At 38.2% G+C, this 17,942-nt stretch overlaps 1 protein-coding gene across 4 annotated transcripts in view; it reads left to right on the forward strand.

The window, feature by feature from the left end:
• PLCB4 (phospholipase C, beta 4) overlaps positions 1–17,942 on the forward strand; it is a 92,063-nt gene that overhangs the window by 55,319 nt on the left and 18,802 nt on the right. For all 4 annotated transcript variants that reach the window (XM_009699438.1, XM_009699437.1, XM_009699439.1 and 1 more), the window contains 6 exons: positions 2,073–2,161; positions 2,608–2,758; positions 5,415–5,464; positions 5,586–5,651; positions 12,050–12,165; positions 16,787–16,862. In XM_009699438.1, the coding sequence (XP_009697740.1) occupies positions 2,073–2,161; positions 2,608–2,758; positions 5,415–5,464; positions 5,586–5,651; positions 12,050–12,165; positions 16,787–16,862 (548 nt within the window). The remainder of the gene's footprint in view (positions 1–2,072; positions 2,162–2,607; positions 2,759–5,414; positions 5,465–5,585; positions 5,652–12,049; positions 12,166–16,786; positions 16,863–17,942) is intronic.

Below are 17,942 nucleotides of genomic sequence, written 5' to 3' on the forward strand. Positions count from 1 at the left end.
GGCTACTTAGGTTAGTGGTTAGAGTCCTTTGTAATGTACTCTTCTAGTGATTTTCCTAGTTTTGTATTTAATTGTGAGTCTTCTACAAAATGCTGTTCCCCACCCCCACCTTACCTCACTGGGGAGAAAGAAAAACGTAAGTAGAGGACAAATGACAATGTGAGAAGCAGTGATGAGTCACATCCCCTTTGTAGAAATGCTGAGCCTTTGGTGATGTGCTTGTATGGTTAGTAATACAATTTACAAAGGTCTCGCTCTCCCAAACATGTTAGTCATTTTTACCTTGAAGCTCGTGATAATCAGGTTCCATTGTCAAATGACGCATTGTGTTAGCAGGGCAGTCCTGGATTTTCATTGAAGAGTGCATGCCAAGGACAAAAAGACACAGTTACTAAGTTAGGGAAAGGGGAAACAGTCAGGGCTGAGCTACAAGGCCATCGTTATGGTTAAAAATAAATTCTACATGGTTTTTGTGTACATGAACTAAGTTTCAGAAGACATCGTTGGGTCATGACAGTTGTTGGAGATGGCCTATTTGTGTAGATAAACAGAGCTGTCAAGGGTAATACAATGTACCTGTGCTTTTTTTACTTGAGAAATGCATCTGCTGACTTCAGAGGAACATTTCATAGAACAACTTAGGTTGGAAGGGAGATGATACAGTCTAGGCCCTAGTTTGCAAAAGAAGGATGGCAAGTCTCTTCCCAAAGCTTTTGGTGGGTTGGATATTTTTACAGACCTGGTCAGTGAACTAGCTTTTCTATCTTGCATCATTGTAAGCTCACTTGGAAAATGACTGAAGAGATGACATGAAACATGGGCAAAATTCAGAGGATGATGAAAACTGTGAGTGTCAGAACTGTCATTGTAGAAATAATGACCTATTATGCTAGTGAGACCATCTAGAATATAAGGGTACAAAAGCATTTCTCTTTTACTCGTAAGCAGCCAAAAATAGGGCTTTGCAGCATTCTGCAAAGAAACAGCTTCCTTGCAAGTGAAGCGCTGTCCATGTTCCTCCTAACAGTCATCACAAAAAAACAGATTTAATTAAATGACAGTATTTTGTAGTGAGTGATGAGTAAGGCTGCAGCATTTGAACTTCTTTTCTCAAGTTACTGCTCTGACAAGGAAGGCTTATTAACTGAGACTAGAGACCTTTTTCTCCGTAATATTGAAGTTAAAGTTTCAGAGGGATCATCAAAACAGATCAATGGTGTGCTCTCTGAATGCATTATTATTGTAGGTGCTGAATCAGTTTAATTTGTAAAACCATTTCTTGCTGTGGAGGGCCTCCTTTGCTATTTGTGAATTCTTTGACTGTTGAAATTAAGCATGGAGAGGGATTATTCAATATGTAGGTAAAGATTGATGTGTCTCGGTCTTCCTGTAAACCTATGCTTGCACGTTTATTGCTACATATGGAAAGCCAGTTCAGTGATGTAGATGGTATCCGGTGCTGGGTAGTGCTATGATACCACTAGTGGTACTGTGTCATGTGCAAGATTCAAATATTGGTCATTATGGTTCATAGAAAATCCATTTCACAGCCTGTCATGTTCCAGACATGGAGCATCACAAAGATGAGTGAGAACAGAATTTCCCAATTGCTTTAACCACTCGTCTGAAACCGCTGTTTAGCTAGGAAATATAACAGCATGTTCTACAATTCCCTGCAGTCCCAAGTCAGTCAGCACCCCATCGAATAACCGAGAGACAAAGTTGCTAGTGCTTTGTGGCTCAGGAGGTCCCATTCTGGTCTCAAAGTCTAGCGTTATCAACTGGGAGTAAGTTAGGGTAACTTTGGTCTGATGGAGTCAGTGTGTTTTTCCTAAATAAGGTACCTGGATTAATACCACTCCCTTGGTGCATTATAAACTGATTCATTGTCTTAGTGTGTTCAAGGGCTGTGGTGATGAGCGCTTTCAGTCCTGCCAAGTTCACTATGGAAAGTTGGACTATTGTTGCAAGCCATGGCTCATAACAACAGCGGTAGAATAAAGCTCCTATAGAAGATTCATTTCCATATGCCTCTGAAGATCATAAAAAGTTGATTATTTTTTTTCTTACAGATATTGTGGATGCTTTATCCGATCCAAAGAAATTTTTGTCTATCACAGAAAAAAGAGCAGACCAAATGAGAGCTATGGGTATCGAAACTGTAAGTTGAACTTAATGACAAACACAGCCCATTTATGTTCACGCTATGTTCTTTTTTTAAAGTGAACTGGTTCTTCTCCAATAGATGCATGTTACCTTATCATTTCTCATTTTCAAATATAAGCCTCTTTGTGCTGCTCTGAAATACATTGGCTTATGTTAGTTAACATGTACTGAAATACCATTCACAAACTGACTTTTCACGGATCATACTAACACATCCCTCAGAAGCAGAAATGTTAAGAAATGAGAAAGGAGCCATATTTTAGTAGGTAGCCATTTAAAATAGCTTACAAACACTTCACTGAGTATAGTGTTGTTTGAAAGTATGTTGCAGTTTTCTTAATTGTGTTTAAAGTAAGCAAGTTCAGAAATTTCCCATATCCCAACTTTTATACTACAGGTAAAACAACAATTAATTTATTATGATGTGAATGTTTCTTTCAGAGTGATATAGCGGATGTAACAAATGATGCTTCAAAGAATGATAGAAAAGGAAAAGCCAATAATGCCAAAGCCAACGTAACGCCTCAGAGTAGCTCGGAACTTCGACCAAGTACCACTGCAGGCTTTGGATCTGGGACTGACACTAAGAAAGGTAGACAAAAATCACATGCCACTCCCTCAGTTCTGAAGTGATTCATAAAGTCATAGAGAAGTACTCACTACTCCATTTTAGTTTTGCAGTTCTATTCATTTTTACCATTTTAGAAAGTAACTACTTTTGCCATTGAGAGTGGTCTTTGTCTAATTGCAAATAAAGCCAATACAGCTTTATTTTACTAAGTAAGTGACCTCTTTGTGTAGCTGTATACTTACTGCCAATGACGGTAACCTGCGTGACTGTGAGTAGTTTACCACGGATCTACTGGAGGAACACCAATGGGAATGACTATTTTCTCGTATACTCCGCAGAAACTCTTCTGCTTTTTTTCTCCCTTCAAAAATCCCTTGGCACAGTTGCAGATTTAAGTAATTAAAGGTATTTAGAATTCATTGGATTCTGTAGAGATTTTCCAACAATTAGAAATGTTGTCAATGTGTGGTTTTACTATGAATAGTGATTATGGAGATGGCATGTTTATTATAAAAAATAGCCGTAGTAAATGTGCTCATTTATAAGTGAGTAAGTATTTTTTTCCTCACTATTCAGTACTCACTCTACAAAATCATCTTATAGGGTCAAATGGGATTATTTGTTTCTCACACATCACCACAGGTAATGGAGATTAAGTGGGAAAACAAATTTGTACAGCTGAATGAAAGACAATAAATATTTCTGTTAATGGGCCACAAGAATTGGAATCTGGTTCACTCTCTTTCATCCACCTTGGCCCGAGGGATTAATGGGAGTGAAAAGGAGCACTGATTGCTCTTGTTAAACTTAAGCAGACATGGCTGAATACACACGTGTGAAGGAATCTCTTGAGATACAAGATGCCACTTCTCTGGAGTAATTTTTGGCAACAGAACAGGTTGTCTCTGACACCTGAACTCTTTCAAAGTTCTTCCCTGGTGTAAAACCCACATTGTTTTATGCAGTGAGGCGTTTTCATATTTCATGTATCGTCACCGAGATGCACAACTATTAGTTTTATTGTGCATTAATTAAGCATGAAATTTGCTGGGGTTGGCAACTAATTGCTGGTTGCCATGGAGTCAGACCTGGTGAACAAAGTGAATGAGTCTGTGTTTTAAAATAAAATCCTGAGGAAGTTTGTTTAGAACATAATATGCCTGATGCAGCCCTCGTCTTAAACTGAGATTTCAGTACTTAGGCATTTTTGTCTTCAGCCATTTTTATCCATATTCTTGCATGTTAAAATAGGGGTGTTCATTTTTATATCCCATGTAACGATCCTTATTTTGTATTACTTATCTCTGTGATCTTTTAAGAGATGAATAATTTTACCATTGTTACAATATACAACTCACCTTGCTATTAGAAGTTATGTATCCAGCAAGATAGGGTGTCTGGGGAAGTCTTTCAAATGCACAAGAACATCGGGGTTTTTTGTTCTCTGACTTTCAGTAATAGTTAAGTGATTTGTGTTTTGCAAGCTTCAGCCTCTATCTATGCCTAAATCTTGTTCCAATCTCATTTACTAGACTAATTACTAGTTAATGCCATGTAGTTGAGCAGAATCTTAGAAGTATAAGAAAATAAAAATTTTGTGTTCCCTAAGGAGATTGCCTACATTCCACCCGTTTTTTTTTTTCTTACAGCATCTGAATATTTTCCAGTGAAATTTACCTTAATAGGCAGAAAGTCCATTTACTAAATACGTTTGCAGTGTATCTATGTACAGGTGAACATTTTCGTGTAAAAACTCAGAAAAAACCTACACATTACAACTCTTGTGGCATTGTATTGACATTTTTATGAATGATTACATATAGAATGTGCTTAGTAGTTTTAAAAAATCATAATATGTCACAAAACATTTATTAAAGCATAAACGTGAAATGAGATTAGTTTTTGTTTGTATGCAGTTGAGATCACCAAAATATATTTTCATTCATCTAAATAGTACTGTTAGTCTTGTACGATAGATTTGCTTGTATTGAATTTTCATTAGAATTTTCATTTCTTATGATTTTGTCTTTCTCCTCTATTTTTAACTCTCCTTTAGTCTTGGAGTGTACTGTTGCTCCTTTTCTCATAGCCTGGTATTAAACAAAATGCAAATTTTACCTCCATTAACATACAGGCTGCAGATAAATTTTCACTCCTACGATTTTTGTGTTTTACATTGAGGGGAAGTAGTATACCTAACCTCGGTTAACCCTTTATGTAGTCATGTAGAACCTTACCCAAGAAGCCTCCCCCCTGAAAGGAATGGTGCCAGAGCAATCCCCAGCTATGGACCAAAATTCTGAAGTTTGTGTGGTTCAGTTTTAATGTACATAAATGGTTTGTTGTGTTTTCAGACAAGGAGCATTTTCAATTCATAGATTGCTGTGTTTTGACACTACAGTCCAGAACTGTAAGAGATTAAAATACGCTCATTGATTTGTTTCTTTTTTCACAAGGCAATTGATTGAGCGGTGCATTTGAAAAGGAAATTAACTGTATCTTAGCTATATCTGGATGAGTAATTTTCTCATTAACCTGCAATTATTTTTTATGTGATGGAAAACATTAATTAATTGCTAACTTAAATGTAGATTTCTGTGGTAAAACTCAAATTTAAAAGTATGAGATATACTGGTATGTATGAAGTTTTAGATAAACTGTATCAATACCTTCCTAGGTATCGATCTTATTCCTCAAGTGAAGATAGAAGATTTAAAGCAAATGAAGGTAAGTATGGACACAAACCTTTCAAGTTATGTTCCTGATTATTTGTTTTAAGTAGCCAGGATTTTATCTGGTTAAAGTCAGTATGACCACAGAAAAATTGATCCAACTTCTCTTTTTCTAGGCTTATATAAAGCACTTAAAGAAACAGCAGAAAGAACTGAATGCCTTAAAGAAGAAACATGCAAAGGTATGATCATTAAGAGCTCTCTGAGCAACACACTCTAACTGAAAAAAGTTGCAGCTCTCACTAGCACAGACAGCTCCTAATTAAATTGTAGGGGGGAAAACTAAGGAACAGTAGTTGGACCACCAAGAAAGGCATATGTGTTTTAAATGTACTGAAATATGCTCCAGTGAGCAAATTTTCCCTTTAGCAATGCTTTGTATGTCTCCCTGAGTTTTGGTGCACATTTGTTTGACCCATATAAGCATCCAAAGCTCACCTTTGTCAGGCAATGATTTTATCTAGCTCCCTCTTGCATGACATATTTACAGGCAGCTTGGAAAAAAAAAGCAGTAATGATGTGAGAGAGTGCTGCACTGAAGACAGGCACTGGAGAAACCGTAAAATTGCCGAAGAGAACTGGAATGTGTAACTGAAAAACGCAATGCTCTATTCCTCCTCACTTACATCTATGTTAACGACTTTATAGTCAGCTTTTTGCTTGGAACTGTTGGCAGTGATGTCCCAAATACCTACAACACCATCACAAATATACTTTACAGTAGAAAATCACAACCAATTTTCTCCTGCCCTTTATCATTAGAAAACCATTACTCTTGTTACAGAAAGAGGCGTAACAGGTGAAGAAGGTATCTTAAGTTCTGAATTTTGGTAGTACATAGAAATCCATTCTGGGCTTTTGGGGCAGTTATTTCCTTGCTCTCTTTGATTGCAGTTTTCATTGCAGTTGCCTGAGCATTTTTAATACCACTCTTTGTGTTTGTTTTCATGACTGTTGTTTGGGCATGGGACTATGTCTGTACAATGAAGTATGAAGAAATTACTTTCAATAATTGGCACTTTTGTGGGGCTCTTTAATATTAGAGGTAGTATAAGGAAATTAAATAGTTACATTTCATACCCCTTACTGACTCTATGCAGAAGGGAAATGAGTGATTTCTCCATTTTAGTGTTGTATGCAAAGCCCATGCTCAAGAAGAAGTGTCTGTCATCCACGCTTCTGGGCATGGACAGTTTCTAGACCTTCATAGGGCTGATCTTTTAGGGGCTGCTTATTTTTAAACGCTACTTTCTCATTCATTGGACAACATCCAACATTTTGCTGTAGCAGCTTTTTGCAAATGAAAATGGTACTATGGTTATGTACAAAACAGCCGTATTCAATGATCTATGTCCTTGATATATGTGACCCACAATAGTGTAAGGACATCTTAGCAAAGACTGTGCTTGCTAATGTTAAAAAAAATTGAACCATCTGTTCAGGCTTGCACTTGCTTCCTCTAATCCGAGGAAGAAATTGCCAGCCACAATCTGAAAATGCTGTGCACTCCGAAGGGCTTTCAGCATTAGCTCAAGCACAGCTATTTTAAGTCTGAGCCAGCCTGTGTCCTGCTCGTCTTCAGTACATACTGCAAGTCTATCCTAACAAGAAAGTGCCTGTCTAGAGCATGCCTTGCTAAAAGTCCAGTAAGGGCAACATCTTGAATTTGGAGAGGAGAGTCTGAGCAGAAAAGTGTGGCCATATTAGCTCACACATGATCTTGGGGAAGTGGTTGGTCTACTCATCACTGGTTTTAATGCATTTTATCAGCTGGGATGGAGCAGGAGAGCTATGCAGTTAGTTATCCATGATCAGCTTGAGGAAGCCTGTGTATTTAGCAGATTGAACTTTAAAAGTTGCAGAAATTGGTTGGCTCTCATTTAACCATAGACACTCCAGAGATCTGGAGGAATAAGTAAACAGAAGGGAATTGTTCATGTTCTTTAAGGAAAGAAAAGTCCAATACTTTTCCATCTAAAGTTGGCTTTGGAAAATGCATTATGGAAAACAAATGCATGCAAGTGTGGAAGGAAGAGCAGGTTGAGAGGAAGGAGGTCTGATCTAAGCGGTGTAGGAGGTAATTTGGTAGCCCTGGGCAGAGCAAGCTAAGGAAGATGACAGCAGTAAGGGTGCCTTTTACTGACAGCATCCACGCAGTGTAGAGAAGTATTAGCAGCTCCACTGAAATGCTGGCAGGTGGAGGTTGGTTGCTCTGTATGCAAACATGTCAGTCTCTGTTTTGTCAGGGTATAGGACTGTAACAGATACCACATTTCCAGATTAATACAAAAATGAACTGGTGCCAGGCTTTTCAGAATACAAGACTCTCGGTCTGTGTATTTCTTTGATGCTATCTTTCTTTTTATTTACTTCTGTTCAATGTTTCAGCCATTTTGACTGCAGCAACCATGATAACATTCTCCAAACATCCCTCTGCACATTATCACTAATTTGTTTTTCCTACATGGCTTAGCTCCTTACAATTTTGATACCCAATATATGCACACCCAGAGATACATCACACACTATGACTTCACTTCATGGTGGTTTTGTTATTAATCCTTTTTGATATTAATTTTTTAAGAGAAGGATGTTTGGGCAGGTGGAGGTACAATCTTTACTGTTCCTTTTTTCCACTTTTTTGTAGGAAAAATAAGACATCTAGTCTAAGTAGGGTAGAGATCATTAGATGGGCAGAAAGGTCACTGTACTAAGTATCATCATTACTAGGCAGCCAGTCTGTGACTGATAGAATTAAATTTGCCCATTCCCTAATGTCAGATTAGCAGCTTGCAAAAAATGCAGAATTTTGGATTTCACGAAGCCTATGAATAGTTAAGAGTTGAGATTTCACTCAGGATTGAGAATCATGTAAAAGGTACATATATAAAGCTCTGCAAAGACAGGACAATACTTTTAAAGAAATCCTGAAGTATTGTAAGGGAATAATAGAGCAAGTAGAACTTAAAGGCAGGACAAACTGTAGTGAATACTGGAGAGTGTCAATATTTCACAGCGAGTTCAATTTCAGAGTCAGTGTGCAAGTATAGTTTCTCTGCTTCACAGAATCACAGAACAGTTGGGGTTGGAAGGGACCTTTAAAGGCCATGTAGTCCAACCCCCCCTGCAATGAGCAGGGACATCTTCAACTCGATCGGGTTGTTCATAGCCCTGTCCAGCCTGGCCTTGAATGTTTCCAGGGATGGGGCATCTACCACCTCTCTGGGCAACCTGTGCCAGTGTCTCGCCCTCATCGTGAAGAATTTCTTCCTTATATCTAGTCAAAAGAACCTATTCAGTTCTGTAACAGAGCTGTTGCCTCTAGTTTTTGAACCAAATCCTCTGCTTAGTTTGTGGCCTGGCTATGAAGGAAGAGAGAGTTGAAGGCAGGAGAGTGAATATTCTCCAGGCTGGTTTAGTCTGTGGAAAGCTACATCTGCATGGCCACGACTGAGGTAGCATTGTGCTGCTCTTGGGATTGCTGAAGAACAAATGCTTGCTCTTGTGAGCAAAGAGCATGATCCAAACCTCAGCCCATTTACTCACGTTGTGAACTAGTTTCACCAAACAGGGCATTCCAAATCTGGAATGAGACAGGTCACTGTGAGAAAACAGTGTAGGTTTGCCAGATATGCAAAGAATGTGGGACATAATTCTTTAAAAAGGGGTGGAAAAAGCCAAGGAGTGGGAAGCTAAAACAGATTTTTTTGATGATACCGTGAGAAATACAGTATTTTTAGGGGAGAACGTGTTGCAAGGATTATATGTAAATCTTTGTAGTTAACTCCTAGGGCAAATTCTTTGTCATCTGTTGGACAGTGAGCAAAGCTGGTCATATAGGCTGGGACAGGGAGAGGAAAAAATTATTAAGTGTCCTTGTCAAGAAATGAGTGAACTTTCTCGGGAATCCTCACATTCACAAAGCAAATTTGGAAAAAACATTACTTGTAAAGAAACGAGTGGCAGTGTTATCTTGTTGTCTGAGATTATTGAGATGCCACAAGAATCAGTGGGATCTCAGAACCTGGTACCAGAAGGGTCAGACCGCTGGGATTCTTTCTCCATGACAGATTTCATCATAGTCATGTTCTGTCACTTTGAAGTTGATTAGCAGCTGCTGCGAGGAGTTTGAAACTGTTGGCCCATGTACGGGTTGTGTTCTTTTACATCATCTATAATACTGCCATTGTTTAAGGGACAGTAAGGTAGTAGGGGGAAGATCTTCAAAAGTACAGAAAGCACCGAAGATACTCTATCCTTCATGGGTGTGTTTAAAATCCAGGCATGTGAAATGCACCTTTTTGACACCAGTTGACAGGACGGCCAGCAAGCAAAACAGAGCACTTTTGTAGTGGTACTTATTTTGCAAGCCATCAACCTCTGACACTGTAGTATTCCTTTTGTTCGATTTTTGAAAAACAGTGGCAAATTAATGTAATGATCACAATTTTTTTTTTAAATTCCATGTTAGGAGTAACCTTCTCTTGAATCTTAGGTCTGGTAACCTGTGCTTTTGGTCATTTTAAAATAATATGTCCAACCACTTCTGCATATTGCAGAAATGTTTTTCTTTAAACAATGCATTCATAAAAACACCTACACTGGGCAGCTTTTGAAATAAAGTATTTCCTTCCTACATTCCCTGAAGTAACTTTAATCTCCCACTACATATATTACTGTGCAGCTGTGGTATGGCTGATGTGTCTGCATGATGTCCATTGGTTTGTATCTTTTTTTTTTATCAAGTTTTATCTTGAGTAGTGTTTAGGTAAATGATCTGGGGTGGCATTACAGGTAGATGGGCTATAAAGGCAAGGACATGTGCGTATATAAGAGTCTCAGTCACTGATTTCATCTGTTAGCAGCCTGCTTCTAGGGCCCCTACTAAATTATAATATTTTGCAGGGATGTCACGTAGTTTTTGTGCTGCTTGGGTTAGACAGAAAAGGAAGGATAGTGAGGGATTATCTTGATATATTCTCTAACAGTCAACAGCTCAACAGATGATTGTGGTACACAGTTCTAGCAGTTTCAGACAAGACATTGATGGTGAGTCAGTGTAAATACTCCCTGGTGAAGCTGGCATGTTTTAATATTGATGGAGTCTATTTGTTTCCCTTTAAATCCTCTATAGAACAGAAAATTCAGTTCCCCACTCTAAATACAAAATTTGGAAGCTGTATGCGTTCCCCAGGGAAGCGCTTGGCAGATGTTGGAGTGCTCAGATACAGCCCAGGGAGAGATTTTTAAAAGCATCACAATATTTGTATTAATGGTTTGGTAAAAGTGAATGTAAAAGTCTTTAATTAGTGTTTTTAGAGGAAGAAACAGTGATAAGGCAAACATAGGTGTATAGAAAATAATAACAAAGAACAGTAGAATAGTGAGGGTAGAATAAATGCAAAATGAGCTATAAAACAAAATAGAGATAAAGTCCTGGAAGAGGCCATATTAATTAATGCAAGGCTTTTTGTCACAATTAGATTAAATGTGGAATAATTTGATATTAATAAAATAATGTAAATTAACAAACAACAATTTTCCTATTGTAATGTAAATTCAATATTTAGTGCTCTCCATGGTAGTTAAATATTTGCATCATTATGAGCAGCTGTTCTGATAAAGGAGAATAAGAAGTCAAGTTCAATAATGATGTCTACATGTAAACACCAAGTAAAGCGTGCTGTTTCTGGTACAGCTTGTAATGGAAAGGAACTGTCTGTATGGTAGACCCAAGTGTGTTACGTGCATTCGTGATTCATCTTTTCACCACAGGAAGAGTTTTTTCCTCCCCTTCCATAGATAACCTCCTCTGCCACTTCACCAACTTAAGTCACATAACTGTAGTATTGACAGTGGGTTAGCATCGAGGTGTAATACTCCACAGGTAGCCCGATGTGTCCAGTTTATCAGCATGTGCCGTGTTGGCTGGGGGGAGGGTGTTGGAAACAGAGGGCAATGGTTATTTGCAGTCTGCATGTGTCGTTGAAAGTCGTATTGCACAGCTTACTATCGCTTGGAAAGGGAGATGGTTGGCAGCAAGGTGGAATTTCTTAATGATAAGATTACTGCTGTCATTAGGGGTCACAGGCCAACTCTTCAGAATGTCAGTTGTTAATTATTTGATTTTTAGTTAATGTTTGGACTTGGAGCTATTTGATTTGCAGTGATCGAGGAGCTAGCACTGTATTCAGTATGAGACACAGATGAAGGGGGGACTGGGTTGAGTTTTGTTCTCCTCTGCATTCAGAAACTTTGATATGATCTGAGCTTGTAAATCTTTATTTTTTTACATTGCACTTAAATGGACATTTATTCAGAAAGATGAAGTTTTTTTCCCATCATTCTTTTGTTTTAAGGCATACCATATTTTCAAGGTGCACTAGAGATTTTGTTTTTTCAAACAAAGAAATGTTTTAGCACTTACAGTGGAGTATCTGGAACTTTTAATACTAGATCGCTAAGCCAGATTAAATTCCATGGTCAAAGTTACCTGTTCGTACACTGATATTTTTAGACTGTAAGAAAACTAAACATTAAAAATCCAGCAACCTAATTGTAAGGTCCTACTGTTTTCCAGGAGCACAGCGCTATGCAGAAGTTGCACTGCACACAAATTGACAAAATAGTGGCACAATATGATAAGGAAAAGGTATCATACGAGAAAATGTTAGAGAAGGCAATCAAGAAGAAGGGGTAAGATATTATTTTGAATTTTTTTTTTTTAGACTTAAAATAGATTTTATGCTTTTGTGGTCTGGAATAAAACATTCGTAAAAAGGTCATTCAGATGAATGAATTGCAGCTTGAACCAGCATCCTACGTCAAACCGAGTGTGAGCTGCTTGAAGGCTCTAGCAATGAGCCACAAATGTTTGCTCACGTTGCCTTTCTCTAGTCTTCGACTATCAGAGTTTTAAAAGTAAAAGCAAGGGAGTTACCTCAAATTTTTATTTCTGTGATCTGATCTGGTCTCACTGCATTGCTCAGGGAATGTCACTGTTGTGTTCAGTGAGAGCAGACTAAGGTCCTCAATAGCTCTAATGACCAGAAAGTAGCAATGATTTGATTTTGGGGAAAAAACTGGTGTCTAAATCCTGAACGTTTTAGAATAATAGAGTTTTGCTGTGCTGTCAAGTTGAAGTTTGTTTTTATCAAAAAAACTTTCAGATCCTCAGCTGGGATAAATCAGTATTACTTTTTTGACTTGAGTGAAGCTGTGTTGGTTTGCACTAGCTGATGGCATGGGACATCATCTTGTGAATCTCTTAATTGTCCCAGAAAAATTCCTCGAACAGACTGGTGACTTTAATAAAATGTGCCTCTTACAGTCCCATTTGGAATTATGTAGCAGGACCTGCTGTTGCTGTGCAGCTGTCATGTAATCTGGCAGCAGTTTCTCCTCTTCACCTTTCGCCCTCTGAGTGGCATTTCATTGAGACAGTGGTTTATACTATAATACTCTTGACCTAAAGCAGGAATTACTTACTTTATTTCTATATCAAGCTATGCTAATAGTTAGCCTTAATTTCATATTGTTGTCATCTGGCAACAACAACTGGCAACCAGCTCACTCAGTGAATACTGAACATAGATGCCTCTTTGGCATTAGATTCTTCCACAAATACTTTTTGTTTTATAAATTATTGGGAATGGCAATGGTTTATGAGTGTGCATGTTACAAACTTACAATGGAACAGAAATAGAACTGTCAGAAGTAAACAAGGTAAGGAGAATTCTCCTCACTAAATTATTAAAAGCTCACAAATTCTTTAAAAAGCTCATGTTGGTTTTTTTGTCCAAGAAAGGAAAACTGCAAGCACCCAAATACTTCTAATCCAAGTAGTTCCTTCCAGAAAATGACTAATTCTCCAAACAGAGAAGAAACAACTACAGGACTAATTAATATAATGTGGCTTTGATTCAATTACCATTGAATATAACACAGCAGAAGTTTATTGATATAGCTCGATTTATAATTACAGCCAGGGTATTTACTACAGTGGTAGTGAACTAAGCCCTGGACATTGCACAATAATTATCGTGGGGGGAGAAAGGCTTCCCCGTGCTCTGATATTTAATAATCTCGTATCAGAAGAGTCATGAATCAGTATTCCTGTTGGCCTGAGAAGAAGCCAGTGCCTCTGCCTGTCTAGGCGAAACAGCAAATGAAGGTATGTCAGAAAGTTAAAGGTGGTAATCATAGAATCATTATGGTTGGAAGAGACCTCACAGATCATCCAGTCCAACCATCTACTCAATGCCGCCATGCCACCATGCCCACTAAACGCACTAATGGCTCACTCTGTGCAGTAAATAGTAGAAAGCACTGGGTGACAATGCTTTCCAGAGTAACCTCAAATGGGGCAAGTATAAAAGTAGATGATAATTTAATTCTCGGTTTGAGATCACTTCATTGACTACTTGCAGTGTCTTTTCTTAATTTTATAACACTTCTTTCATGGACACCAAATCCTTTATGATAGCTTTAAATTATCATAAAATTATTTTCTTTTAAAAGTTGGAAATTACTACTCCAGAAGCAGATCCAATACGCAGCCAAACACTGTTCCTTGCCATGACTCCATACTTTCCATGGACTCCAGAGCTCTCAGTCATCTGATGGCTCTTCAGTGTCACCAGAATAACTATTGGTAATTAACAGCCAAATCAAATCCAGTATCAGCACAGACTTTCTGTGAAAACACTTTCTAATTCTGTTTCAAAGTGTTTTAAGGGCTTCCTTCAGGGTCATTGTGTATGCAGCCCTGAAAGCCCATTCAGCAATGTACTGATGCACACGTTTCTCTTCACCCCAGCCGTGCAGTATATTTAAGGACATGCTTAAAAGTGAACACATTGGTTCAGACTTAAAGACTTTATTGAACTGAAATGATCTGATGAATAAGGGGTCCTGGGTTCAGTGAGTACAGGACATGCTCCATTTCCTTGGCTATCATTTTGGAACTTTTATGAGCAATGAAAGTTGCAAAAGAACATGTAAAACGTGTTTTCAAGGCATTCGTATTGAAATTGTCAGATACTTCCTGAAAAAAAAAAAAAGGCTTTTTGATAGGGGTATAGACTTTTCTGATTTTGTTGTGCGGTTTTTGATGGTCCATTTCTGCCACGTGGTGTGACAAATGTCAACTGCATATTGTTCAGCAAAGTAGAATTTTTTAATTACATGTTAATTCACTGACAGATGGACAGGATTTTGCTCCCTGTGCTATTTCTGTTGTACGCTTCAAATGCTTACAAATCTTGGAGAGGCTCATGAGGATACGTATGCTTGTGTTCCCACTCTGAAATGGAGTTCAGGGCACGTAAAGATCCTTCTGATTTGTCAGGACTGTCCAGAAATTCAAGTCAGTGTGTGTGTGTGTGTGTGAGCATGGACATGGAGCGTTGGGTTGGGCTGTCCCTGGGTATTGGTTCCTGACTGTGACTGGATGGTTTAACCATGGACTGTGCCACTACAGCTGGGGTCAATTCTTGTTATGTCCAACCTGGCTGGAAGTTGCCCTGAGATATAATGAAAGCTGCATTTCCAGAGGAGGGATCAGCTCGTGGTTTTGATGTCTGGGATACTGAAAAGTCCAGTGATTGAACCAGTTAGAGTAATTTGGGATAAAATATGTTTGATTCACCTAAGCAGCGGTCTCTTTCATAGTGTTTGAGAAATCATATATGAATTATAGCCAGACTCTGATCGCAACTACCCACATGCATAATCAAAGACACTTTCTTTCCACCTGGTTTATTTTTTTCAGGCAGAGATAACAGTGGTCAGAACCTGTCTCTATGTCTTTATATTACTTCCAATGTGTCAAATGAGTTTTAGAAATATCTACAAAAATTTCCTTGCTATGACTAGAAAATAAATCAGTAGTCCTTCTGGTGGCCCTTGGGAACACAAGGTACATCACACTACTATTTTCAGTAAGGGCTGTCCTGGTACTGTTTGATAATAAAATTTTCTGCTAATTTCCATAAGTTTAGCAGTACTTTGATATTAAAATAGGATTTAAACTTGTTAAGAGTTTCATAAATCTCCTTTTCTAGAGCAAACATGGATTAATGTTACTGCAGTCAAGCAATAACCGTTCTTATCAGGGCCAGCTTCAGGTGATAAAATGCATGTGGCTCCATCCACTCGGCGGAGTTACATGATTTTACATCAGTGGATGATCCGACAAAGAAATATCACAGTGATGTTAAAACAGACTCCTCTCAATATATATTATATTATTCCAGACAAAAAACCAGAGGCGTCCAATGTGTGAGTTCGTATTCTGTTGTAAAAACCCTTCACTGCCAAAAAGGGAACAAGAAGATCGGTAAAGATGGAGCTTGTCAGCCTTCCAAAATGTATTGACTTTGGTGAGACAGTAATTGAAATTCCTGTTGTAGCTGCAATGGCAGAGTTGTTCTGTACATCCGTCCCACCCAGTGTGTGGCCCAAGTAATTGGGCTTAGTGAAGGTGGGTGAGAGGTAGAAGTCACCCATCTCCTAACCCACAGGCACCTCAGGGGAGCTTCAGCATGGGACTCTGCAGGCATTTTACCTGCCTGTTCCTTAGAGTCATGCACTCCTCCTGCATTAAACAAGCTTTGTATCTTGTGTTCAACCCCATTAACTTTACCCAAACACAAAGACCATGCTGTATTCAGCTTCTTGCAGGAGTGAGGGCTATCTTCAAGATTTGTTTCTTTCCGAGTCACATAAGGTATCTAATGGCTTGAATTCATCCACATGAGTTGGTGTGGTCTGCAAAGGTAATGATGCCCCCTTCTTTGCAACCCATTCACTTCTGTTTTCTCACAGAGGGGCACTTAGACTTTCAATGGGCGTTCAAATTTAGTATGCCCAAATTGCCCTGTGAGGTAGTTACGCAAAGGACTTCTTTTTGTCTGCCTCAAACTAAAAAGAAGTAGGAAAAATTACTTTTAAAACAGAGGATAAAGTCATGGCAAGGCAATGAATATGCCTGTAAGTTTTCAGGCAGAAACTGGTTTCTCTTGGCAAGGTATTTTAAGCCTGGAAAAGGAACTAAGTACCATAAATGGAGATGCTTGACATATCCTCCACAACAGAATAATTACTGGGCCAATCTAGAATTAATCGTGTGGTGTTTGAATTGAATGATCATTAATCCAACAATATTTTCTAAGTTGTGAATAAATTGCCAGAAGAAATAATTTCATTCCAGTACGCTGCAGCACTTCAACTTTGATTAACATTTTAATTAGTAAGAGCTGACTGAATGGGAAGATGTTTAACTTGTGGCACAAATTTGCAATTTTCCTTTTTTTAGAGGAAGCAATTGTCTTGAATTGAAGAAAGAAACAGAGATTAAAATTCAGACGTTAACATCAGATCACAAATCTAAGGTAAGCAAACAGCCAATTTTAACACATGCAACATCTGAGAGAGAGATTTTGAGACCCAAGTGGTAGTTAATTTTCTTGGAAGCGTATGAATGATTTTTCAGCAATAATAACACGTTGAAGAGAATGGGAGTAATGGAGTGTCTAAAAGTGTTTCTTAAAAAATTTTAAAAAGCAACGTCAATTTCCTGCCCCTTTGAAATTTTTGAAGAAAATGCCATATTCATGCCTCATGAAACAAAGCTGGTCATTTGTGTCAGTTCTAGCTGAACAAAGAGAATATGTGCTATATGAAACTTGGATGCTAAATACTTTCCCAAAATATATACATAAAGAAGTTTCTTTCTCATTTTCCATCGTTGTCACCATGGACAACACTTGCTAGTCTGTCTCTTGGGGAAGAAGGAGTCCAACTTGCTCTTGAACCAAGTGCCTTCTTATTTGTAATTTTTTTTCCTCAATTGCTTAGTTGCATTGCTTTTTCCAAGGTGCTTAAGACTAAAAATGCTCTGAGACTCAACCTCAGTTCATTTGAAAAAGCTGTTCTCAAGCTGTGATTCATGGCTCACGTTGAGTTGCTTAGAGCTGCTTCCTCTATACTTCTATACCACCGCTATGCTCACCAACTTCATATTTCCTTTGAAAGTTTTATCTACCATCTGTTGACATGCTTTGAAGTTTCTGAAAGATATCCAGACTAGAGGGTGGCAGGTATGCTAGAAGGAACATCCATGTACAAAATGAGCTGGAGGGAGAAGAGTACAGGAGACTGACAACAGTACGTGAAAGTTACTGTAAAAGCTGAAACCTGCGAAAAGAATCAGACAAGTATACAAAGTACAAACAAAAGTGACCGCATCTTTAAGTTAGAATAATTTTCATCTTTTCTTTTCCTAATTTTATTCTTTGCGTTTATTATTTCATGTGGAGATCTTCTTGGTTTTCTAAAGAAGGTTTCTTTCTCGTTGCTGCCTGCTCAGCCAAATACATAGGAAAAGACCCAGGAATAAAACCTAGTGTACTTTCTCATCTTCCTATCTCCTTCCCCTATGAAAAGTCCAGAACCGTTTCCTTAAATAAAAG

The sequence above is a fragment of the Cariama cristata genome, unplaced genomic scaffold (genome assembly GCF_000690535.1).
Source record: "Cariama cristata isolate BGI_N322 unplaced genomic scaffold, ASM69053v1 scaffold4004, whole genome shotgun sequence".
Taxonomy (NCBI): Eukaryota; Metazoa; Chordata; class Aves; order Cariamiformes; family Cariamidae; genus Cariama; species Cariama cristata.